Consider the following 27,280-nt stretch of genomic DNA (forward strand, 5'->3'; position numbering starts at 1 on the left):
GGATGAGTATTTTATTCCTTGATGCTTTTCTTCATACCAGCCCTTGTTTTCAAGTAAGGTACGTTTTCCTGTAGTCTCTGCAACATCAAACGACTTAGCTGTTAGACTTCTTGCTTATGTGGTGCACAAAAATATCACTGTTATCCAAGCAGTGGCAATGTGAAGCATGTAGAAATATATATATATATACACACTCACACACACATACACACACGTATATCATGGATTTTTGTACAGTTTCTTCTCTATCAAATCTGACTCAGAAGGTATTGATCATGATCAGGCCAATTTCATACAGTGAAATTGAACCCAGACCCACATTATTCTGAAGTAAACATCTTAACTACGTTGACATGCCTGATCTTTTCAATAATTCACCTTTCAAACTTGGTGGTAGCAGTAGCAGTAGCAGCAGCTGTAGAGTTCTGGGCAAAAATGCATTATTCTGAGTAATTCTTACATCAATTATTTGGAAAGTACAGAGAAGACTATGCTTCTATGATGAGGTCAGAATAAGATTGAAACACCCCTCCCAGAGTTGATGATTTCTGATTTAGGCACAAGTCCAGCAGTTTTGAAGGGAGTACTAGTTTTGACTAGTACTTCATTTTATTGACTCTAGAAAGGATGACTGGCAAAGTTGACCTGGTCAGGATTTGAACTCAGGTACATAAAAGAGTCACAAGGAATTTTCCCTGACTTTCTGAAGAAAAAAAAATACAAATTTCGATTTGTTATTGACTAGTATGGGAGATAACTCAGGACATTTTCTGATTATTAGATCCCTTTAACCAAGAATAGGCTTCACAATATCTGGAAGAGTGATGTGAGTATCATTAACTAAATCTACAACAGTTTTTCCGTGCCCACTCATTAAATATGTTAACTGTTAACTTAGCTGTCATTTTTTATTATGTAGATGGCGTCCAAGAGTAATTTCTTCTCTGAACGTTTCAGCAGTAATGACATGCTAGCTGAATGTAGGAGAGATAACTGATTGCTTGATTCAGAAATAATCACTGTTAGAATTCATTTATATGTGCAGGAGTGGCTTCATAGCCACAGGAGTGGTTGTGTGGTAAGTAGCTTGCTTACCAACCACATGGTTCCAGGTTCAGTCCCACTGCTTGGCACCTTGGGCTAGTGTCTTCTTCTATAGCCTCGGGCTGACCAAAGCCTTGTGAGTGGATTTGGTAGACAGAAACTAGAAGAAGCCTGTCGAATATATATATGTACATGTTTGTCTCTCCACCATCACTTGACAACCAATGCTGGTGTGTTTACGTCCCTGTAACCTAGCAGTTCAGCAAAAGACACCGATAGAATACGTACTAGGCTTACAAAGAATAAGTCCTGGGGTCGATTTATTCGACTAAAGGCAGTGCTCCAGCAAGGCCGCAGTCAAATGACTGAAACAAAGGAGCAATTCGTGACACTCAGGTTGCATGCAATTCTGTATGACTTTTTATGTGGTACAGGTGCAGGTATGGCTGAGTAGTGAGAAGTTTGCTTCCTAGCTATATAGTTCCAGTTTTAGTCACACTGTATCTTCTATTATGGGCAAATGTCTTCTACTATAGCCTCAGGCCTACCAAAGTCTTGTGAGTGGATTTGGAAGACAAAAACTAAAAGAAGCCCATTATGTGTGTGTGTGTGTGTGTGTGTGTCTTTGCGTCTGTGTTTGTCCCCTACTATGGTGTTGGTATGTTTACATCCCTGTAACTTAGCGGTTTGGCAAAATATATCAATAGAATAAATACTAGGCTTAATAGAAAAATGTAAGTACTGGAATTGAATCATTTGACTAAACTTCTTTAAGGTGTTGCCTTAAACAAATAAAATCTTCCAGTCCAACTTAATTAATTTGAACAATTCACTCATGCTTTCTCCTGATCAAATTTGTGTAATTTGTTTAGTACAGTATACACTATATAGTATGTATCATCGTCATTGACCTCATCGTTTTTACGTCTGCTTTCCTTGCTGATGTATATTGGGCAGGTTGTCACAGTCTAAGTCAGTTCTTATTTATTTAGAGTTCCTACCCACCTAGAGGGGTTGGAGAACCACATTTTGCTTCTTGTTCAATTCCTCTTTTTGTTTCTCATGTTCATTCCTCTTTTCTTTGTTTGATCCTTTTATTATTATTTTTTTTTTGCATTTCATCCTTTATTTCCTTCTTTTTCTAATTTTTTTCCTATTTTTTCTTTTCTCTCTCCAGAAATTAATGACATTGCTGTGATAGAAAATGAAATGTACATTTTCTACCGGGGTTCAGAAATCAAGAAATTGTCGCTAATGACAGTCACTAACTGTATTTCATGGTTACAAAGCAAGCAGCGACACAAACTTTCTGAAGACCTAAGACTAGAATTCATGATCTCATTATCCTCTTCCCCACAGTCTTTGAATGAAACAGGTGTGTCAAATTACCAGGAACTTGGCAAAAGTGTGGCAGGTTCATTCTTGCAGAATAAAATCATACCAAAAGACATGGCTGTTACTACAAGATTATCTGCATTGCCATCATACTTAAATAGACCCAAAGAAAAAGTGGATGAAAACTGTGAATTTCCAAAAGAAAAGTCTGAGGCTAAGACCAATATTGATTCTGGTATTTCCACTTCAGCACCATTCCAAAAGGACTCTAACTGTTTGCAGTCTGACCGTCTTTCCTTATTCTTAAATCAAAATGGTGTTCAGCCTTATATTGAGAATCATAAATCACCATCAGAATTTTTTGAGAATTCAATGCAACAGATCTTAATTGAGAATGAGGAATGTGACAAGAACTCCATCCTAACTTCTCCAGAAAACTGTGAAGAACCTTTGGAGAATTTGTATGACCAGGAGATATTACACACACATGATTCTGGGTCTCTGTATCGGAACTTGTTATCAGAGGTAACCTCTTCCAGTGGCAGGTCCACTCCCAGGCCAGTTGCCATTCCACGACCACGCCCCCTCAATCCATCGTCCATTAACAATGTATTGCTGTCCCCTTCAGTCTATGCAATGCTTAATTATACAAACATTACCAAGTATGAATCTCTAGATCAGGTTGGCGAAACAGAAGAAGGATCTCCTACTGTTGGTATGAAGATTTTTTCATTTTATTTTCATTAAATTCTCTTCTTCTTCTTCTGCTGCTTTCACAGATTCCCGTAACTCTGTTGCTATCCAATTCTCTTATTATGAATTTGAATTAAGAGCTTCAGTCATAGTGAATCTTTTATTAGCTGATTACACAACCATGGACGCCATTCCAATGGATGTGTTTCAGTTACTCTCTTGATAGAGCTTGGTGATCCTGACTGTTGATTTTCTTAGGAATCCTCCATTCAGCATCAATGTAAGAAGCACTATTGGCTCAGCTGAGCTTTTCTGCTACCTCTTCACAATCCACCATGCTGCAGTCCCATGACCTTGCCATATCCCTGGCAGGGTGGCTGAACGGGTGCTATGCCTTGCCAAAGGGCAGCCCATAACTCACTCTGTGAGATATTTTCAAATACTCACATACCCAATTTAAATTCCTACTCATTATTACTAGCCATCATTATTATCAAGGGCTGCTAATTGGTAGAATCATTGGAATATTGATCAAAATATCTTGCAGTATTTCTTCCAACCCCATACATTCTGATTTTAAATCCTATCAAGGTCTATTTTGCCTTACATTCTTCCAGGGTTGATAAAATAAGGTACAAACCAACTTTTGGGGCCAATTTAGTTGATTGATCTCTTGTGCTTATGTTAAAAATTTAAGTATAGATTGGCAGAATTGTTAAAGCTTGAGACAAAATATCTTGTAGTATTTGTTCTGGCTCTATACATTCAGAGTTCAAATCCCACTGAGGTCAATTTTGACTTTCATCTTTCCAAAGTTGATGAAATAAAGTACCAGCCAGGTATTGGGGTTGATGATAATGTCTGATCCCCTCTCTGAAAATTGCTGTCTTCATCCATACACATCACATGACCATACCAATGCAGTCTCCTCTTGCCTTTTATATTCAATTTTCCTCTCAACATGTTTACACTTCAGGTGCCACATCCTGCTTATTTCAATTTCAAAGTCTTTATATTTGCAAGTTTATCATATTCCTGAGCGGGTACATTTTTGTCAGATGATATTGCCATATCTATAAATAGCCAGATCTTGTTTTTTGTGTCTTTAACAATAATATCTGGGTACTTGGCATTAATTGTGCAATTAATATATAGTCATTACTACTACAACAACATTAAATAACAGAATCTAGTGTTCAGGAATGCTATTCAGTTATGACCTTTGGCATTCTCATCTACAATTAAGCTACTACTATCATCTCCATGGCAGTAGATTAGCTAATCAGTATAGCATCAGACAAAACACCTTGAAGGTTCTAGTTATGGCCCTTTAGGTTATGAGTTCAAATCCCACCAAAATCAACTTGCCTTTTGATATTTTTAGGTTTGATAAATTAAAAAAAGTCAAGTACTAGGGATAGTTTAATACTGCTATCATACATTTTAGATATGAACAAAATTATGATAGAAAACAAAATCTAAGATGACATCCATAATCAATGCTTTGATTGAGGTTACATATTCTTACTATAACTACATCTGTCCTTTTTTCTCCACCAACAGATGCTATTTTACCAAAAGGAGATGAAAATAAGAGTGTACGGAAGGTATTCAAGAAAAGGAAACCTACAATTGTCCAGCTTGATGCACCCAGCTCTAAATCAAAAGCTGATCGTTCAAAGAAATGGAAAATGTCCAGATTGTTAAGTTCAGGTTCCACAGCTGAGGACAAAGCTGACAAAGGGGAAAAGTTGGAACGTCCAGTCATAGTGGAGAGTTCTTCAAGAGATTGTCTTTCTGATTCTTCAGAAATGACACAGTCAGCAGGTTAGTGTCTAGATTGTTTAGTATGCTATTCATTGTATGATACTGTAATGTCTAGTCTAACATCCTTTCTGTTTCGTTCACACTTTTTGAAATTTTAAGATTAAGTGAGAAATTTCAAATTTGGTATATTGATGTAATTTTTCATGCTGAATCTGATGTTAATATTCACTTGTTCCAGAAAAAAATGTAGAAAAATGTTACATTGTTTAATCATTTTTACCCAATCAGAAAATGTGTTTTGGAAAGCTGGCATTTTCTGCATGATAGCTGTCTATGACAACATGACACCGTTAGACAATAGCATTATGATGATGATGATTACAATGAAAGTTGTAATAAGTTTTAATGAATAAAGTCATGTGAAATGTTGGAATAGGCATATAAACAATATAACAAGTAAAGGTAATGACACGGCAGCAACAGACAGGTAAAACATATGTGGTGGGAAAGCAGACTATACCTTGGTTTGTTACTATGGAAACAGGTACTATTATGTCTGGCTTTCGATTGACCTTAAAGCAGATTATACCCTGGTTTCTTACTATGGAAACAGAAACCAATTGGTCTGTGGCTTTTGATTGGCTAAAATTACCCAAAATTTACAAAAATTTAAAGGTATTCATTTTTTTATTTATTAATTTATGGTAAAAATGAATTTTGCTTCCATAATTTGTTGCATAATATAGCTCTGACAGATACAGATCTGTGTGAATATGTTATCCATTACTTGGAAATATAAATAAGGATGAATATTAAGAAAGATAAGCTTTGAAAAAAGGACTAAAATGAAAGTAAGAAAGTAATATGAATATATATATATATATATATATATATAAATGTTATGCAAATGATATTTTGAAAACAAATGAGTTTAGTATCCAATTTCATGTGTTTGTGTGTGTGAGTGTGAAATTGCTAAAGTAAATATTATTTATGATAGAAATTTGCACAATAACTTCAGAATAAAACCTTCCACTACAGTTTGTCTGCATTTATTATCTCTATCTCCCAGTCCGTATGTTGTTTTAGTTCCTCACTGCCAACATGACCCTACCAACAGGACAGACATTGTGTTTTATTATATGTTAGAGGATATATATATATGTGTGTGTGTGTGAAAATAAATATCTTAAATATTTAAGTATTGTCTTACTTCTGCTTGAAACAATGTTTTTCTACAACAACTGGCAACATGATTTGACATTGGGGTTGACTATTGTCTGATCTTTTTGAATGTCTTCTGTTTGTTTCATTGAATCAAGTGATATATCCTTTAAACAGCTTTCCTTTCTTCTACTTTTATTTTTTTATTAAACAGTTACCAAATTTATTGAAATAAATAAGTGAACACAGAACCACCCCCGCCCCGCCCCCCACAAAGTTAATATAAACAATTACAATAATTTTATTCTCTACCTCTCATTCTTTGTCATTTGACACTGTCAGAAGTTACATTATTTGTGTGCCTATGCATGGATGTGCAAATGTGTGTGTGGGGGGGGGGGATGGGGTTAGGGTTAGGGTTAGGGTGAATTTCTATTGTTACTGAATGTATTTTATTTTTCAATTTTTGTTTGTTTATTTGGAAACAGCAAAAATTTGCAGTTTATTTTTATCAAAACACCTGCTGCTCCAGCAGTTGATATGCCACTCATTCACCTTATATTTTTATACTTACCATATCAATCACTCCCTTCACCATTTTATTTTCATTCCACCTGCTTGACCAACATTAAACACTGCATTTTATTACAAGATATGTGCCACTATATGTGTGTGTATGTAATTGGTAAATATAATTTACGATGAAAATTTAGTTTCATTTTGATTAAAAGACTTGTGACTTCAGTGCTCAATACAGTTCGTCTGCATATTTTTTTATTTTATTTATTTTTTTTGTTTGTTTTCAAATTTATTTTTTCAGACAATTCTGCAATGGAGAGTTCAGTTGTTTCAAGTGACTCAAAAGTTTCTGGAAGCTCTTCCAAAGAAGAAACGCCTCACTCAACCATTCTTAGTCAGATTAGCAATCAGTCTGAAAGGCTGAATTCCAAAACAAATACTGTTGCCTATAATGCAGTGCCAGACAGTTTGAGTACAGCAAAGGCATCTTCAGATGAAGGAACGCCATTGAAATCGGTCTCCGACAGCAACAGCAACAGCAGTAGCAGTGGTGTCTTAATGACCAACAGGCTCGAAAGAATCGCTGCTACTGTCGGGGAAGTCAAGCATGAAATGAAGCAGTATAATAACAACTCTATGTCGGAGCCTGGCATTGCACCTTTAGAAAGTTCAACCGGAATGTTTGATGACACTGAACTTTCTTTAACCTCAGCCAAAATGAATTTAATGTCCATTAAAGATAGGTACGTATAACATTTTGATTGATTAGGTCAGCGTTTCGCAGCCATCTTTTTACCTGTGGCTCCTTTTGATTCCTATTTTACTCTACTGGAACCCTCATATCGGTTCAATGTTTTAAAAATATCCTCTTATATTTTTATATCATCATCATCGTTTAACGTCTGCTTTTCATGCTAGCATGGGTTGAATGATTTGACTTAGGACTGGCAAGCCAGAAGGCTGTACCAGGCTCCAATCTGATCTGGCAGAGTTTCTACAGCTGGATGCCCTTCCTAACGCCAACCACTCCGAGAGTGTAGTAATAAGGCCTCCCCAGCGGGGAATCGAACCCCGAATTAAATATTATTTAGAATTGTATAAAAAAAATTGTTGAATTATTTTGTGTATTGTAGAAGTGTAACAAATTTATTACACATAAATTTTAACAAAAAAATCTCACATGGACCCTAAAGGGTCATATGGATTCTGGTTGAGAACCACTAGATTAGGTTGTAATGCTGTGGTTGACACATTCAGCAAATAAGTGCCAAAGGTACTGGTTGGATTGTCTTAATATTTAAATGCCTAGGATGTTGATTACACTGGGACATTGTACCAGTAACCCTTTAGCATTCAGATTATTCTGTCAAATGTAATGCTTGTTAATTCACATTGTGTTGAATTAATCATGCATTATTTTGTAGCTTCAAGATTTCGATGATATGAGTGTTTATTTTTTAAATGACATTGTCGAGCAGGTATGAGAGGCTGGATCTGACCAGTTTGAATATAAAAACTGGTAGAATATTTTCGCCTGATGCAGCCTGTTTAATTGTTAAAGAGTTAAACTGCCCCTACATGTAAAGTGGTGGTGCTGCTATGTATCCCAGTTTCTGGCCTACAAATGTGTTGTCACCTCTCTGTTTTGTTTTCTCTATTGCTATTGTAATGGTCTCTGTTCCTCAGAAATGGCTGCTCTCATACCTCCTTCATTCAGGCACCCCCAGCCCTCCTGTCTCTCTGCATCTCACCACTCTTTTTGTCACCTCCTCTAACATCAAACCTTATGCCCAGTTCTTCCTCCCTAGAATATCAGCTCTTAGAAATCTTCTCCCTGCTCATGTCTTATCTGTAGATGTTACCTGCTACAGTTTAAATGGAACATTAACAACATCAGTCTTACCAATCTCAGAGGGTTTGCAAAGGTCATGGCCTCTGACTCCTCCTCCAGACTCAACAAGTAAAAAAAAACGTTATGGTGGCACTCGAGATTTTAGCTCCTTGAAATCCAGAGCAACAACATGATGTGGTTTACATTTTGGTGTGCAACACATTTTGCCTATGGCACTAAATTAATTGAAATTTTGCTTACATGAGAATAAGATTAAATCACTAAAATGACATATTTAGAATTTTTTGGCATGGTTTTATTCAGCATTGATTGGGTATATTTTATCATACCTCTGACATAAGATATTATTTGCAAGGATTAAGGAGTCCCATCTACTCTATATATGTGATAATTAGAAGTTACTCCTTTTCTAGATGGATTACTTTCACTGCGACTTGCAGAATATAATTCTTCCCTATGTGATTAGGGTAAATTTCTTTTTGAATACTGTTGGCTTTGTTGCAGAGTACAAAATCTCATCAGTCCATAGCATTGGGAGATGGTTTAGCTACGTATAGGTCTAAGTGGTAGTCTAGGGCCAAAGGAGTAGAAGTTTATTTCTATGGATATAGGATGGGAGGATCTTAATGATCAAAGAAAGAGCCCATAGTGGTCTTATGTATCTGGGACACAAAGATTGCTTCTGTTATGTTACTAGAATGGAGAAAGATATTTATAGAAGTTGTTTGATGCTCTTGGGTGTGAAGCTGTCTCCATGATGCTAAATAGAGAAGTGAAGGTGTCATTTAGCTACCAAGAAAACTTAATATCATAGTTGAACAAACTGATGGCAATTGGACCTATAATGTCAAGATGAATGCTGATTATGTTTTCAAGTTTGGTAGTGGAAGTAGGTTGGAAACATCATCCAGCTCTGCAAACAAACAAATCTGTTGGTAAATATAACATTTTAAAGACTTTAAGTCAGTTTTCTAAATAATTTTTATTTATCTAGGCTGGCCATTGCTCACAATCAAGCATGATTTGGTAGCAACATTCACAGTGTCTTCACTCCACTTTTACTCATGCGCAAACACAGTCACACTCCTGACCTTCACTTCCTTGCTCCTGTGAATATGAAAAATATAAAAGGAGAGAGAGCTATATTTACAGGTGAAACTTGGAGTAGCAAGAGACTAACTATATATATATATATATATATATATATATATATATATATACACTATAAACTGATATTTGCTTATTGTGTCTTTAAATTGCCATAAAATCTACATTCATCGTGCACATTTATGTCATCTGTGATTGATTTGGTTGTCAACACTTTGCCATATTGTATATGTAACAGCTGGCTAGCTATATAAAGGAGTTAATGAGTTTTATGGAGAATCATAATAATAATAACAATAAGAGTTTATAATTCATAAAATGAGTTGCCAAAAAAATATGATTTGTTTCTAAATATTGGCTAATTTACAATTATAAAATATGAAGAAAATACAGTAGCTAAAAGGAATGTAATACTGGGAAGGGAGAAAAAATTCCAGTATTTACTACTGTAACTTTAGATAACTCACAGACCTCTCTCTCTATGTATGTATGTATGGATGGATGGATGCATGCAGTTTCCGTCTACCAAATCCACTCACAAGGGTTTGATTGGCCTGAGGCTATAGTAGAAGACACTTGCCCAAGGTGCCACGCAGTGGGACTGAACCCGGACTGGCTCCTGTGCAGGTGGCATGTAAAAAACACCATTTGAGCGTGGCCATTGCCAGTACTGCCTGACTGGCCCTCGTGCCGGTGGCACGTAAAAGCACCCACTACACTCTCGGAGTGGTTGGCATTAGGAAGGGCATCCAGCTGTAGAAACTCTGCCAGATCAGATTTGAGCCTGGTGCAGCCATCTGGTTTGCCAGTCCTCAGTCAAATCATTCAACCCATGCTAGCATGGAAAGCAGACGTTAACCGATGATGATGATGATGATATATATATATATATATATATATATATACACACACACATATAAAATGTCTGAGTCCAAGATGCTAGAACTGAGACTAAAATGTCAAAATTTTTGCTTTTCTTCAGAGTAGTATATTTATTTTTAACTCCCCTATTTCCTTTGGATATAGACCAACACATGTTTCTGGTTTTCACCTTATCTTATTTACTTATCTTGGCTTCAGATCTCCATAAAAGTCTGAATTTAGCATGCACACTCACATACACACATGCCAAGTGTGAAACTATTGGTGGGAAATAGGTTTCTGTATTCTTAACATGAAAGAGGGACATGCAAAAAAACCCCCCAAAAAACCCCCGAAAATACAACACAAAGCAAACAAAACAAAAATACAAAAGACATCATGACAGTGTAATGATAGTATTAGTAGTAATATCAAAGTCAATATCTGTTTATTTTTTTAGTTTATCAAGTAGAACAAAGTCTTTCATCAAAAGTATCTCCAGATCTAGCATCCTGTCCCGAGGAGACCAATTAGTGAATGTCCTAAAGAAAAAGTTACCTGAGATTGGTGATGGAAAGGTAAGTGGTTTATTATCCTCATTCGTCTATCCATATATGGATGATGGTCATGTCATTATTTATGAACATGTCCAGAAGTTACTGAAAAGTCTCTTTTCTTTTATCAATGTACCAGAAGCTGTAGACTGTCTTGGATCCTTCTTTTGCTCAACTTGCCTCCTCAGATGTTATGAAAACTTTTCGTTTAGTGTGGCTTATTATAAGTTCCTTGTCACACAGAGTTAGTTTACCTGAGAGTATATTTATGTTTATCACCAGGTGTTCCTGAAAAGTTACCTATAGGCGCAGGAGTGACTGTGTGGTAAGTAGCTTGCTTACCAACCACATGGTTCCGGGTTCAGTCCCACTGCGTGGCACCTTGGGCAAGTGTCTTCTACTATAGCTTCGGGCCGACCAAAGCCTTGTGAGTGGATTTGGTAGACGGAAACTGAAAGAAGCCCGTCATATATATGTGTGTGTTTGTTTGTCCCCTCCCCCCCAACATCGCTTGACAACCGATACTGGTGTGTTTACGTCCCTGTAACTTAGCGGTTCGGCAAAAGAGACCGATAGAATAAGTACTAGGCTTACAAAGAATAAGTCCTGGGGTCGATTTGCTTGACTAAAAGCGGTGCTCCAGCATGGCCACAGTCAAATGACTGAAACAAGTAAAATAGTAAAAGAGTACAGCAAGCTATAGTTCTGTTTTGAGGAGAGACTGAGGGAGAGAGGGAGGCATCATGTCTCTTATTTGCATCATTATATAATTATATCATTACAGAGGTGAAGTTTAAAATTACTGATTTTACAAACCTTTCTAGATGGTAAAAGAATTAACTTTAACCCCTTAGCATTTAAACCAGCCATATCTGGCTAAAACATTCTGCTTGTTTTTGTTCAAACTGACCACATCTAGCCTTTCACACCTACCCTGAAATGTCATTTTGAAACTAAACAATCAATCATATTATCCAAATCTCAAAGGTAAGAGATAATACACGGATAGTTCAAACAATGTGCATGCCCTTCGCTCACGCAGCCTGCTCGACCTAGTCGCACGTGCCTTCCGCGCTCGCTCGCGGGATTTTCGTTTTCGTTCTTTATATTTTCTGAGCTTGTCAAATTCTTTTGCCAATATATTATAAGAAATACTCATGTCAATCAATAAACAAACTTTGTTGTTTTGTTCTTTCACAACAATATCCAGTTTATTAGCTTTGATGGCTCATCCTGTATGTACTGGAAAGTCCCAAAGAATCATTACATTTTCTCCCTCATTGTTATTATTATTATCATTATTATTATTATTATTATTATTATTATTACTATTACTATTATTATGATCAGCATTATTAATTTATTTATTTATTTTTTTTTTTTGTAGGAAATTATTGAATTCCAAATTGCTGAAGAAATGATTAACCCTGAAACTAATGTCGACACTGGTGAAGAGGTGGCATGGCATATGCCTGTCATTGAGAGCAAAAGTTATGCTGACACAACAAGTTTAGTTGCAGCCACAGATGAGGCTCATGAAGAACTGGACAGTGTCGAGGTTTTATTGCATCCCGATCATGTTGAAGATGTCATTAAAAAATGGGTTGAATACTTACATCTCACCCAGAATGCTGTATTGCACAAGTTGATAGACTTAGAGAAGCATTCTGAAAAAGACACTGTTTCTACTTCATCCAGTGACAATTTGTTGAATGAAAATTCTTTGCAACATTTGCCAGACCCTCAAAAACATCCAACAGATAATGGTACCTGCAAGACAAAGGTTTCTGCAAAAAATGACGATAAGAATTGTGAGGTGTGTTCAACTAAAAATCATATCAATGAAGCACAGCAGCCTGTGGAGAAAATGACTTCATCTTCTCAGAAGGTTGTATCAGAAAATGAAGCTCATAACATGATTGTTGATAGTGGTGTAGAACTGTTTAACACTGAGGCACAGGTGCACTCTTCTTTGGAACAAGAAAGTATTGAAGACAAAACCGAAGGTCAAACATTAGATATGGACCAGTCAATCTACACGAGAGGGGTTACTTCTTCCTTCATCTCCACTAGTGATTCTAGTTTTGTTGACCCCGAAGAAACCACAGGAACTGTAGGTGTAGATTTTGGTCATAAAAATTCTCGTCAAGAGCATGGCTTTGTGGGAGAGTCTATCAACAGGGCAGGGGATCCTGTTGAAAGTAGTAACTCCTGTGTCAATGAAGATCATGATGATGATTATCAGGAGAAGGAGAAAATAGAGGAAGAGGAAGAGGAAAAAAAAGATAGTGATAAAACAAGTACTTCTCTAATAGCAGATTCTGATAGAAGTAGTAATGATAAACTGAACAATATTGTAAAAGAAGTGACAAAGAAAGATGATGATGAAAATCTGAATGACTCTAAAGAAATTGAGTGTTTGTCTTCAAAAAATATGGGAAAGGAACACATTTCCCCTGTAAAAACATTAAATGAAAACTGTAAGAATTTCCACATTAATGAAGGGTTTGAAATGTCTGGGAGTCCAAATTTCTTCTCTCCTGGTTCTGTTAAAAAGTCTGATTTTGGTGAGCCAGATTTTGTTGAGAAGGTTTCTAATCCCACATTATCTGAATTCTCAACGTTGAAAGATGCTTTCAGTTCTGATCATAATATCATCAGCAGTGAGTCTGTCTTGGATCAGACTGATTCCAATATATGTGAGACAGACAGGAGCCAAGACACTGCTGAAATAGGATATAATTCTCTCTTTTCCAGTGGAGAATCAAAGGAAGATGAGAGAATACTGTTTGCTGAAGACCAAGGAAGTGAAACAGGAAGCAAATCAGCAATGGATTCTTCCCACACTGGATCTGACAATGGCAGTTATGATAAGAAAGAAGAATGTCTGTTTGAACACAACACACATGCTTCAGTTTTTGAAACAGTTAATAATGTTGAAGACAACCATGGTGATATCATGAATAAAAACAATAATGTTCTTGGGAAAATGGATGGAGAATCCAAGGACAACCAAGATGAATTTGACAAAAATTCCTGTGAAAGCAAAGAAAATGATCCTCACCAGAAATGTAATTGTAGTCCAAAAGAACAAGATGATGATGAAGAAGAAGAACAACATGATGAACTCTGTGATCCCAAACTATTTATGAAATGTTTTGTTTCTGACCCATTCGGTCTTTCTTTAGAACAACACAAACTTGCTTCCATGTTAGCTATTGCATGTTTCCAGACTAATTGCACTGGAGATATCTGCTCCAAAGTCTTTCAAAGTTCTTGCTTTTTCCGGTGTGTTAACACCGCCACAAGTCCTTGTGCTTCTCAAAAGTTAGAGCTATCCGATGCCAATTCCTCCTCAAAATCTATTGATACTTCTTTGCTCAGTAAAAGTGTAACTGAGTCATTCAGTTCATCATCCAATTATGTTAATAGCTACAGTAAACCAAAACATATCTTGTCCACATATCAAACATCACAGTTTGCTTCCAGAAGCTGCTCACCAAAAGACTGCCACGGCAGATTCTGTCATCTTTTCAGCAGATTTGTAGAGACACAGCTTCAGGAAGGTACCAGAAGCAAATTATCACCCCATCCTCCAGACCATGTGCTTTCAGTGGAAGAACACTACGACTGGCAAATGTCATTATTTATTCGGTGCTATTTTCATTTACTGTCTCTAGATGTTGTTCGACGCCATGTCTACAGTTACCATGGTTACTGCTTCAGGAGTTGGTTAGCTCTTGTTCATTGTCTTCAAGGTAATTAGCATTTCTCACCTCCTTTACATCTTTGAATATTTGTCATTGTGTCCAATCATTTCTCATCATTACTATTTATTCTCCACTTTCAAAGAAACCCACCCTGTACTTGTTAGAATGAAAATAACTTAAAATATGATTTGGAACCATCATTTTCCTAAATAAAACACATATTGGTTCTGTTTCACTTATTATTGATGCTAGTTAGGTATTTAACTAATTAATCAATTAACTAATCAATTGCTTGACTAATTGTTCAATCAATCAGTTGGTTTGTCAGACTCCTTTTGTTGCCATTTGTAGCTTCATCCATGATGTACCCTCATTACTCCAAGTCAGTGGTGAGGGTATGTCATTGAATGCTGATGAAAAAGTTCTGATTGACTAAATGATTAATCAAGCAATTGATTAGTTAAATAGTTGACTAATAATAAAAAAAAAGAAGTGAAATACAACTAGTGTGTGTATTTTTATTAGTGAAATGGCTCTCCTAAGATAAGATACAACATTTGTTTCAACACACAATTTCACATCAAGAATCTTGCAAAACAAAACACACACACATATAAATAAAAGTAAATGAACGATAAGACATAGATCTCCTGCAGTTAATTCCAATTTTCCAATTTTATTATATCTTCGGAGAGTCATTATGCCAATAATAAACATATCCACTGGTTTAATTTCACTTCTTTATTAATATTTATCAATCGGTTAGGTCTTTAACCAACTAACTAATCAATTGTTTGATCAATCAATCAATCACTTGTATTTGCTGACTCATCACTATTCACAACCCCTTTAATGACATGCCCTTTCTACTCCATAAAATTATGTATTGAAACAGATGTATTTTGATATAGTTATTTTTCCTGTAAGAAACACACACACAGGTGTTATTTCACTTTTTCTTCTTATTATTAACTAGTTAACCAGTTAACTGACTAGCTAATTGATTGCATGATTAATCATTCGATCAATCAGTCAAACAGCTAGATTACCAGAGTTCTTTAATTGTCATCTAAGACTTCATCATCAACGTGTTTTTACTACTCTGTTTCATCTCATTCCAAGCTTTTCTTCCTGTATTTATATTTTGCATGTGTAGTAGAAACTGTGTGAGAGATATTTGTTTTATGGTTAATGTCTTTGCTAGTGAATTGTGCTAGCACCTGCAGTACGAGCACCAACAATTTAACCTCTTTGAAAGTCTGATAGATCTGTCATTTTAATTACCTTTTTCTGATGATATCTGAAAAGAAACAGCAATTTTAGCAAAACATATTAAGCAACACTAATAATAAATAAAAAAAACATAAAAATAAACAAGCTTTTGATGGTTTTATAGATATTTCAAAATTATGATGCTATGATGCTAGGTGTTTCCATTATTTTGTCCAATCCCTGTGTAAATATGATGAGCTTCTTCCAGTTTCTATCTACCAAATCAACTCACAAGGCTTTGATTGGCTCAAGGCTATAGTAGAAAACACTTACCCAAGGTACCATGCAGTGGGACAGAACCTGGGATCATGTGGTTGGGAAGCAAGCTTCTTACCACATAGCCATACCTGCGCTTTGCGATTGAATTTGGTAGGTGGAAACTTCTGTTGTGCGTATTAATGTGTGTGAAAGTGCTTGTACCCCCTATAACAAATAGCAGATAATAACCTGTTAAATAACCTAAAAATAACATGGAGAAAAACATGGAAAAAAATTAGAAAACAAAAAAATTTCTTTTAAAGTAATTATCTTTTTTTTATATGAATTATCATTCATCTTTTTAACATTTTTGTTTTGTTATTATCCTTGTAACAGAGATTGGTAAAGATGATATAATTGGAAAGTGTCTACAAAAGAAAAAAATGCAACAAGCTGTAGACTTGTTACATTCAGAAGATATACATTTTTCAGCAATGGTATGCATTGTTGGACATCTTTCAAGGTAAGATTTCTCTGAAGTATAAGCCCTTAATTTGTTTGATGCTGTTGAAAATCCTATAGCCCACCTTCTGGTTGCATTGGACTCCTATTAAAACTCAAGCCACATTAGTTTTGTAAGTTCACTGTTCCCAGACTACCTTTGATGATGATGATGATGATGACGATGACGACGATTCCACCACCACCATTGTCTTCATCATGATCATCTTTTTTTTTCTTTATCTTTCACTTGTTTCAGTTGTAGGACTGCAACCATGCTGGGGCACCACTTGATTGGTTTAGTCAGTTTGACCGCAGTACTTATTTTCCAAAGTCTCGTACTTATTCCGTCAGTCTATTTTGCCAAACAGCTAAGTTATGGGGATGTAAACAAATCAACACTAGTTGAGGGATGGGTAACAAACACAAACACGAAGACACACACACAAATGCACGTGTGTGTGTGTGTGTGTGTGTGTGTGTGAGAGAGAGAGAGAGAGAGAGAGAGAGAGAGAGAGAGCGAGAGAGACCAAACAAACTCCAATGAGAAAGGTGTTAAAAAGACTGGTTGCAATTGATAAGGAGCACAGGACCACCTGAGCTATCAGTTAGAGCTTGTTTCTTTTTTAACTTAGAGGATGTAAAACTTTGTTGTCTCTGATTAATTTCTCTCTCCTTTCAACTTTTTAGCTGAAGGACTGCATCTGGAATGTTGAACTTTTCACTCATCGCATGTTTTCTGTACGCTTTTATCAGTTTTACTACATAATATGACATCATCCTCACTAGAGTCTGGCGCATGGAGACTTGTACATCCACAAAGTTATTTTATATATAGTTATATACAGAGTATTAAAATAACCTAGATGTGTTTCCACTGCAGCGACTGCACACTGTTACAGATACAGTTATGATAGAGGTGGTAACAGTGACGATTGTGAAGAACTACAATGCTACCACCACTGATTTGTATATTCATGCTTTTGATTGCAACCCATTTATTTACCGTTAATGCAACAATACTATTTCTCATTTGTATATTTCAGGTTGTTTAGTTTCCGTCCAGCAGAAATTGTGGAGTTTTCCGTACAGAATTCAGAACATGTACAACCACTTGATGTTCTCTACCTCAGTTACTTACATAACTTTCCCCTCCATCATTTCCATTCGTACATGATGGCAAGAATCAACGTAAGCTTCGATAAGTAAGTAGAAAAATTTATTTCCATTCTTTATCTCAGAAGACCTGTCCACCACAACAGAACTGAGATCCTAAAACCAAAGTGCCGCATAAAATACACTGATGTTGGTACCACGTAAAAAGCACTGGTGATGGTACCACGTAAAAAGCACAGGTAATGGTGCCATGTAAAAATACACTCTGTAAAATAGTTGGTGATAGGAAGGGCGTTCAACCATAGAAACCAAACAGACCATGGAAAAGTGGTGCAATGCCTGGCCTTGCCAGTTCCTGTCAAGCCATTTAACTCATGCCAGCATGGAAAACCGACATTAAATGTTGATGATGCCTCCTCCTGATAATTTAACGTCCACTTTTCCATGATTGTAAAGAATTTTGTTTGAGCAGATTTTTTACAGCTGGAAGCTTTTCCAGTCACCAATCCTCACCTGTCTCCAGGTAAGGTAAGATTACCCCATGGCCAAATATTTGTCATGGAAGGCTAGAAACAAACAACATTGTTTGTATGACTGATGCCTGTTTGCAACCATCACATGATGTCAAGACAAGGGTGCACATGTGCATGCATGCACACACATGTACACACTTATATACTGCTGGCTTCTTCGGGTTTCTGCCCACCATATCCCCCTACTAAGGTTTAGTTGTCCTGAAGCTATAGTAGAGCACACTTGCCCAAGGTGCCTTGTATCTGAAAGCAAATTCAGCTGTGAATAATATCTTCTAATACATTGCATTAAAAATTCCTTGGATGGAAAAGAAAAGGCAGAAAGCTACTTATGGGACACAAACCAGGCATCTTCTGACAGACATGCTATAGATTACATTAAAACAACTTTCCCGCTTTCAGCCATCCAAATTAAATGCCTTGATCTTACCAGTGGGATGGCATCATTTGAAAACTACAACAATATAAAGAAGCACACTGTGGTTTATAACAACATTCGATAGTGTGGTTGATACAGTGATTGATGATGTACCTCAAAACAAATTCATTATCATTATCGTTTTAATGTCCACTTTTTTATGTTTGCATGGGTCAGACAGAATTTGTTGAATTAGATTTTCTATGGCCAGAGGCTCAACATCATCTTTAAGTAAAATCTCCCAGATGCTCAACATCATCTTGGAGGATGCAGAAGAGCTGGTAGAGGACTACCAATGATGGGGAACACTAGTGGACCTTGCTGGCTCTTTACACAATTACACCTCTGGGACCCCAGACCCATTAAGCAAGAGCTTGAAGTAAGCAAGAAGCAAGCATGGCCAAATGCCTTTCTTGTCACCAACCCTCACTTGTTTCTGAGCATGTTTTTACAGAAGATTGGACTTAAAGAAAACCCCTGGTTTGACAGTGACACTTGTTTACAACTATCACATGATATCAAAACAAAAGGACACACGAACACACACATGGCAAATGTCTGTCAGTTATCATCTACTAAATACATTCACATGGCTTTGATCAGCCTAGGCACTTACCCAAGGTGCCATGCAGTAGGATTTAACCTGAAACCACATGGCTGATAAGCAAACTTCTGAACTACACAGCTATAAATATTTCTCCCAATATATTATCAGCTATTATTCGTTAGTGAATTTGCTTCAAGATATACTTCGGAGTATATCTAAACTGGCTGACCCTGGGTTTAAACTCATGCTCACCAGGTTCAAATGTAATATTTTACACTTAACCAGTGCTTATATTCACTATCCCATTGACTTATAGGACAGTTAGGTAATGGAAATTAGGAGCTTTGAGCCTAACTTTAAATATAAAAGAAATAACCTTAGGTTGCAGATTTAATATTATTTTTTCTATTTTAATTAATGGTTCCCATATGGCATACATATACTGATTCTTTTAGTTATCTTTCAGTTTTGTCCTTATCTGTTATCTTGTTTTTGTTCCGCAACAAAAAGTTGTTTAAAGTTTCTGATTCAATCTTTTGGTCAGTCAGTTTGTATTTATTGTTGTTCAAGTGGCTAAACACAGCATCACAAACAGAAGACTAACTAATAGGAGACCATCCCTGTTAAGGACAATGGAATGAGAACAATCTACCAATGTAGATTTAAGTATTCAGTTAAAAATTCTGAGAAGATTAATGAATACAACAGGTATATGAAGCAGGTTGAAGGATACAATGGTCAAAATGTGATTATGACAACCAAGACAAGGACACAAGTTTGAATATATCACAGTATAACACTCATTTCTTTGTTTCTATGTTTGATATACATTTTTTTTTTTATTACTATTTTAAATATACATTATTAAATTAGTCCATTGTGATCCAAAATTACATTAGGGTCAGAGAGATTTTTATCCCGATATTATATGTGCATGTTTTGAGGGTAGAACACACTTATGAAATATGCAAACAGTATTCTTCTTCTCTTCTTGAGTTGGAGAATCCTTTGTCATCTCACCTGTGATACCAATCACCCTGAGACCTGATCTCTCCATTTTCTCTTTACTCTTTCTCAGCTGAGTCATTTCTTTGTTGTATTCAATACCCAATGTCATTAATACCAGTCATTGTTTAAGCTCACTTAAGCACTTTCTACTTTCTTCTTTTATGCAAGTAAAGAATTGATGTGATCTATTATCCAAAATATTTAACTTGTCCTTATTAATTATCTCTTTTTAGGAAACTGATGTTGGCCAAACTCAGTGAAAATAATGAAACAAAGTTCACTTGGCTTGAATATTTGTTATCCAAAGTAGATGACAAACTATTCACTAAAGTGATCCCTTTACTTCCAAGGTAAGTAAATATCTTTGAACATTTCTCAACACTTTTTCTTCCACATTGTCCACAATTTGGGCTAATACACAATTGATAGGAAGTTCAAGAGTTACTCTCAGCTCCACTCAGGCCCAAGGTGGCAGTACTTGTCAAGGGCCCAGTTAAGAATCAAATAATAAAAGGTAATCCTGTGGCAAAGGAATACAGGACACAGAGCTGGACTGGCCCCATACACAAGTATCACACAGGTCACCAATGTATAGACTTGCCCTGTTACTTTGTAAACCAGTTCCCCCTTTCAAAGAGTTAAACAGGCCCTGTGCTTCAAGGATAAGCTCAGGAGAGTAGGAACACACACACACATAAATATGATGGGCTTCTTCCAGTTTCTGTCTACCAAATCCACTCACAAGGCTTTGATTAGCTCAAAGCTTTGATTTGCCCAAGGCTATAGTAGAAGACAGTTGCCCAAGATATCATGCAGTGGGACAGAACCTGGAATCATGTGGTTGGGAAGCAAGCTTCTTACCATACAGCTTAGTTGCAAAACATCCATGCCCACAGCTTCAAACTGGCATAGGCAACCTATTTTGAGAAGCAGGCCACATGAGGCATGGCTCATAATCAGGTGGGCCATACTACTGAAAAGAAATTGAAGGTAATTTTTCATTTAGCATACAATTCAGAATGTCCAACAGGACGAAGCAGTTTGCCCATGACTGGCTTAGAATAGAGGTGGCATGTTGTTCTTACCATATTCAGAAAAATACCTTTTAAAACTTTTTTTCATGTATCATTGCAGTGCTGGAATGCATCTGTTGAAATGGAAGTACAGAGATATCATTGTATTTTTGTGCAACAACTGCCGTGACGAATCCGTGGCAGACGAACATTGGAAGAAGGTGCTGCATCTATGTTTAATAAACAAGTATGTATCAAAAAAGCAAAGAAAAAAAAATGTTACGTCTCTTCAGAGACTAATTATTGTTAGAAAAAATATATTTGGATTACAAACCACATCTTTAATGTTTCTAATGACTGTAGTTCATTCTAATGTTTATAGTTGATTTAAAATCAACTATTTTAACCTCAACTCATTTCATTTCATTGTTTTATATAAACCTTTTTTTATGCCGTTATGTGTTGGACACGACTTATTGAGGAAGTGACAAAAATTGGGAACCAATCAATAATTTCTCGCCTTTAATTTCTCAGAGAAAAGACGAACAAGGAATACAACTCTTCATACAATATATGTAGAGTTATTTCCCTTAGTTAATTATTTTTATTTCCCTATCATTTCACGTTTATCAATTTACGATACAGAGTTGGGGTGGTTGTTTAGTTTCAGGTTAGTCTTGTTCGAACATACCTAAGTTAAAAAGCGTTGTAACCGGAACTCTCCTGCCTTATTTTCTTATTTTCAAATATAGTATATATGAGATTTCGTTAGCCAACCTATTCTTCCCTATTTAAGGCAGTAATATATTTTTACTAGGTAGATTTGGTTGTTATTTCTAGCAAATCATGTAGCTGCTTCCTTGTTGGGTCATCATGATCATGATGATGACCATCATCATCATCATCATCATCATTTACAGTCCATTTTCCATGCTGGCATGGATTGGACGGTTTGACAGGAGCTGGCAAGCCAGAAGACTGTACCAAGCTTCGCTATCTCTTTTGGCATGGACAGAGTGCTTTTTACATGGCACCAGCACCGATGAGGTCTGTTTGTCATAGCTTTTATTGCTGGATGCCCTTCCTAACATCAACCACTTTACAGAGTGGGCTAGGTACTTTTTATCTACAGATATAAATGTACTAAGCCATATGATACAAATATGAAGGGTTAGGGTGTCAGCATCATGATCGTAAGATTGTGGTTTTGATTCCTGGACCAGGCAATGCATTGTGTTCTTGAGCAAAACACTTCATTTCACGTTGCTCCAGTCTACTCAGCTGGCAAAAATGAGTAATCTTACAATGGACTGGCATTCCATTCAGGTGCAGAATTTATATGCCATGGAAACCGCGAAGCCAGCCCTTATGAGTCAGTATGGCATGAGAAGGTAACTTTACTATATGTTACAAAAGAGTGCAGTATAACTGTTGAAATGGCTCTGAAATGCCAGTCATTAGTAGAAAACTTATTGCACTGGCAGACAGTCTCATTTAATTATAACACTGTAGGGCATCACTGTCTCCCTCCCCACAATGACCACAACATTCTGATTGAAATCTTTTAGTAAAAATCTCCTATTGTATTGAATTTAAGTAAAATATTCATCAAATGATATTTTCATAGTTGACTATAATTTAGAGTTTGGAGGTTGTGGAAAAGAAGAATAGAAAGTACAGTTGGAGACTAAAAGTATTACATTACTTAGTTCAATTTCTTATGTGTCTGAAACCCTCTCTACAACTATTGAAATCGAAACAGAATGTGTGTGTGTCAGGATAAGTTATTATCTCTTCTCATTTGAACCCAGTTGCAATTTCCTACAAGTGTTTGCTTACCTCATCTCAAAAAATAGTTTCAATATATTAGGAATCTATCTTGTTCGGCATTCCTCCACCTTTACTCTGCTGATTTATACCACTGACCAATCTGAGATATTTTGCTTAGTTCATTTTTTTTTTTAGGAGGTGCAATGGCCCAGTGGTTAGGGCAGCGGACTCGCGGTCATAGGATCGCGGTTTTGATTCCCAGACCGGGCGTTGTGAGTGTTTATTGAGCGAAAACACCTAAAGCTCCACGAGGCTCCGGCAGGGGATGGTGGTGAACCCTGCTGTACTCTTTCACCACAACTTTCTCTCACTCTTACTTCCTGTTTCTGTTGTGCCTGTAATTCAAAGGGTCAGCCTTGTCACACTGTGTCACGCTGAATATCCCCGAGAACTACGTTAAGGGTACACGTGTCTGTGGAGTGCTCAGCCACTTGCACGTTAATTTCACTAACAGGCTGTTCCGTTGATCGGATCAACTGGAACCCTCGACGTCGTAAGCGACGGAGTTCCAACAACATTTTGTTTTACAAAGATATGAAGTGACACAAGAATTTTATTGTTTATATGTATATAAATATATTTACTCACACATACACAAACATACTTACATATTTAGAAAAATATAAAGGAAATTTGGTTGCTATTTCTTCCAGGTCAAGTAACCATGAAGAGTCTCACTGTGTGTGTGTGTGTGTGTGTATGTAGGGGTGGTTGTATATGTATGTAAATATATATATATTTGTTATGATATTTGAAAACATTAAATTATTTCTTAAATTTCCCAGGTTCTGGTTGGGCTGCCTAATGTGTCTGAAGAAGTTAAAACTCTGGCATAGTCTGATCACAATTATGGTAACTCTTGGTGATCTCTCTCTCTTTGATGCTGATAATACATATGGTGAGTGACTTCTGAATTCTTCCTCAGTTCATTTTATTGCTGTTAAATAGTTAAATACAGCATTTAGAACCAAACAGAATAAAAAAAATAAACAAAACAAAAATGGAAACATAACGAGAAAATTAAATTAGATAAAAAGGAAATTATATAGATGAAATAAATGTCACCATTTACATGATTACTATCATCATCATCTCATCATCATCATTTGCATCATTAAAATCAGTTATGTTATCACGTATTGTAGAACGTATGTGGTCTCTTGATGATGATGATGACCATCATCATCATTATCATCATTTACTGTCCATTTTCCATGCTGGTATGGATTGGATGGTTTGACAGGAGCTGGCAAGCCAGAAGACTGCACCAAGTTCCATTGTCTCTTTTGGCATGGTTTTTAACAATAACCACATAATAAACACATTACACATTACAGAGTAGACAGGGTGCTTTTTATGTGGCACCAGCACCAATGAGGTCTGGATGCTCTTCCTAACATCAACCACTTTACAGAGTGGGCTAGGTACTTTTTATCTACAGATATAAATGTACTAAGCCATATGTTACAAATGAGGAGGTGCATGGCTTAGTGGTTAGGGTGTTGGACACGTGATTGTAAAATTGTGGTTTTGATTCCTGGACCGGGCAATGCACTGTGTTCTTGAGCAAAACACTTCATTTCACTTTTATACGTACAGATATACATTCATGCATGTCAGTCAAAAAGTGAAAGTGTAATAGTGATACTTTAGCACTCAATGGGTTTACACTTCTGTATATGACATGAACCTACTATTCATGTAAGTGCTTCTTCATTTACTGTGTTTTCTGTCATGCCATGTTTATTACTGAGAATGTAGAGGTTCTTTTTATCTCCAATTCTAGAACATCCAACATACAGCTGACCGTGTGAGAAGCAAGGTTGAAGGAGGTTAGGTCCACCTTTAGATATTGACCTTGTGCTTTGTTGATAAACATTGCAAAGCTAAGTTTGACTAGAAACTACAGTCTCTTGAACTGAAAAGAGAGATCATTTAAGATGAGAGGTATCCTTTGAATGAATACATTCTCACCCATCATGTTGCCTGTAATTATTGTTGCTTCCACCACATGGGGCATGGCTGTTTTAACAACCAACCTTGTTCCATTGCAGAGTCTTAGTGCATCAAGGTTTCTTAAATAGCATTATGGGAGCACCTGTTTTCATCATCAGAATGTGTGGTGAAAATCCTGGTAGGTGAAGTGAATTGAGGAACTCCACTGGGTAATGTGTTACCTGTTCTTGATCAGGAACAAAGTCAATTGATCTGTATGAACATTCAGGTTCTGGCATCTGTAAAGAGCTTTGCTAATGCTGTATTTTTGGATATGTTTCATAAAGGAGATTCATTTTGGATGAGGTCCAGAGGCAGCTTGAATGTTGAATGGGCTGTTCTTCCACCTGTTAAGAGTGTGGCTGCAATTCCAGTGGATGCAACAGCCAGAGCAATCTTCTGTCATACCTTCGGTCATACCTTGGCAAGGTGCAGGTTGATCAATAATGTCTTTTCTGTGCCTCCAGGAGCATCTAAGAAGAAGACCCCACCAGTGTTATTGTCCACAGATGTAAGAACTTGCCAGTATACTTCCTTTTGATCCTGTACCAGAATTGGTTCCTTTTCATTGACAACTGCTTGCAACCTTTCCATGCTGTATGATGTTTCCCTGATTAGCTCTTGTGCTAATGTGTGTTGAACATCTCTGACAGGAGCTGGAAGACCATAGATTTCAAGTTTGTTTCTACCCAGTGATTTAACCTTGTCGTCTATTAATCTTAATGCCTCGTTAAAGATGTCATCATTGAACGTGACATCACCATCTCGCTGATATTGAATTCTTTGAAGAATGTCTTTAGAAAGCCCCTCCTTGTTTTGTACCAAAGTTGATTTGGATTCGACAATCCACAGTTCACCAGCATGATGGAGAAGAGGTTTCTCAGCTGCATAGGAGACTTGCACATTTGTGCCTCTGTCAGAGTGGCATCCCAGTGTGCATCATCTTCTAGAAGACCTCTGAGATGGCAAGCCTGGTGATATGTTTGACATACTGTGTTATCAACCGTACGTAACGCTGTAAATGATGTGGGTCCCTTGATATGGTGTAATAGAAGTCTTAGATAATAGCACTCTGAGTAGCTTTTGAGAATTGTTCCCCACTCGGTGGCGTTTCAGAACAAGTCGTCCATATTTGTTTCATTTTTTCTGTTTCATGCATTTGTGCATCCATAGATTTCTACCATACACACACACACACACATATGTAATTAAAAAAGTTCAAACAGGGACTTATTCCATTCAGTATCATGTTTATTATAGAGATTATGTAACAAATTATACTTTACACTTCTATATTTAACTATGCATGTATATTCCTTATTTTTGCTTCTGGTGTCTTTTGCCTTTCTATTAGAAACATTTGTCTGGGTATTTACTTAAGGTGAAAAAAAATCATATGCAACAGATAAGTTGTCTTAATAACATATTTCTGTGTACTAGGCCGTTAGATGTTATTTTTAGCATAGCGAGTTTTCTGGTGAGGGCTTCATTTGCCATCATTGCTTGTTTGTTGCTTCAGTAGAAATCTACGGATGCATAAACGCACAAAACAGAGAAAATGAAACAAATATAGACGACTTGTTCTGAAACACCCCCGAGTGGGGAACAGTTCTCAAAAATAACCCCCAATTGTTTTCCCCTAAGATTCACATGTCCTTGGAATCTAAATAGTCTGAGGTATATTTGTAGAGAATTTCATTAAAAAATATCCATTTTCTTGAAAGTTAAGACAAATTGAAGTGGACTCCAGTGAATTTTCAGAAATTCTCCACCCAACCCCTCCTATAACACTTAACCCCACTCCAAAAAAACATTTTGTATATTTGGAATATACATGATATAACACATATTTGTAGAAAATTTCATAAAAAAATATCCGTTTTTCTGAAAGTTATGATCATCCAAAGTCAGGGCAGGGGTGCAGAAATCTGTAGTTATGCCAAGAAATTTGGACACTTTCCTTCTAGGCATGGTTATATATGTATACAGAAGTACACAAGTACAGAAGATAGTAAACAATGAAAATAACTTGGTGACAGAAATTAAGTTTCTTAATATGATGGGCAGAAAGTAAATAAGAAATTTTAACAGAAAATAAAGTATTGTACAGCGAAATTTGTTGAAGTGAAATTTGTCAGTCAGTGAACCAAACAGCCAGTATCAAAGGAACCAGAAAGAAACCATCAGCAACAGAAAAACACAAAACTATACGGATTGAATTGAAATTTATGAAGATATTTCTG

General features: G+C 36.5%; 1 protein-coding gene across 5 annotated transcripts in view; it reads left to right on the forward strand.

Moving 5' to 3' along the window:
- LOC106879723 (uncharacterized) overlaps positions 1-27,280 on the forward strand; it is a 119,588-nt gene that overhangs the window by 65,498 nt on the left and 26,810 nt on the right. For all 5 annotated transcript variants that reach the window (XM_052967826.2, XM_089352187.1, XM_014929403.3 and 2 more), the window contains 10 exons: positions 2,222-3,094; positions 4,636-4,899; positions 6,824-7,265; positions 10,803-10,920; positions 12,284-14,654; positions 16,473-16,599; positions 17,624-17,782; positions 20,433-20,549; positions 21,334-21,459; positions 23,828-23,940. In XM_052967826.2, coding sequence (XP_052823786.2) covers positions 2,222-3,094; positions 4,636-4,899; positions 6,824-7,265; positions 10,803-10,920; positions 12,284-14,654; positions 16,473-16,599; positions 17,624-17,782; positions 20,433-20,549; positions 21,334-21,459; positions 23,828-23,940 — 4,710 coding nt within the window. The remainder of the gene's footprint in view (positions 1-2,221; positions 3,095-4,635; positions 4,900-6,823; positions 7,266-10,802; positions 10,921-12,283; positions 14,655-16,472; positions 16,600-17,623; positions 17,783-20,432; positions 20,550-21,333; positions 21,460-23,827; positions 23,941-27,280) is intronic.

This window comes from Octopus bimaculoides, chromosome 5 (genome assembly GCF_046866305.1).
Source record: "Octopus bimaculoides isolate indiv1 chromosome 5, ASM4686630v1, whole genome shotgun sequence".
Classification (NCBI taxonomy): domain Eukaryota; kingdom Metazoa; phylum Mollusca; class Cephalopoda; order Octopoda; family Octopodidae; genus Octopus; species Octopus bimaculoides.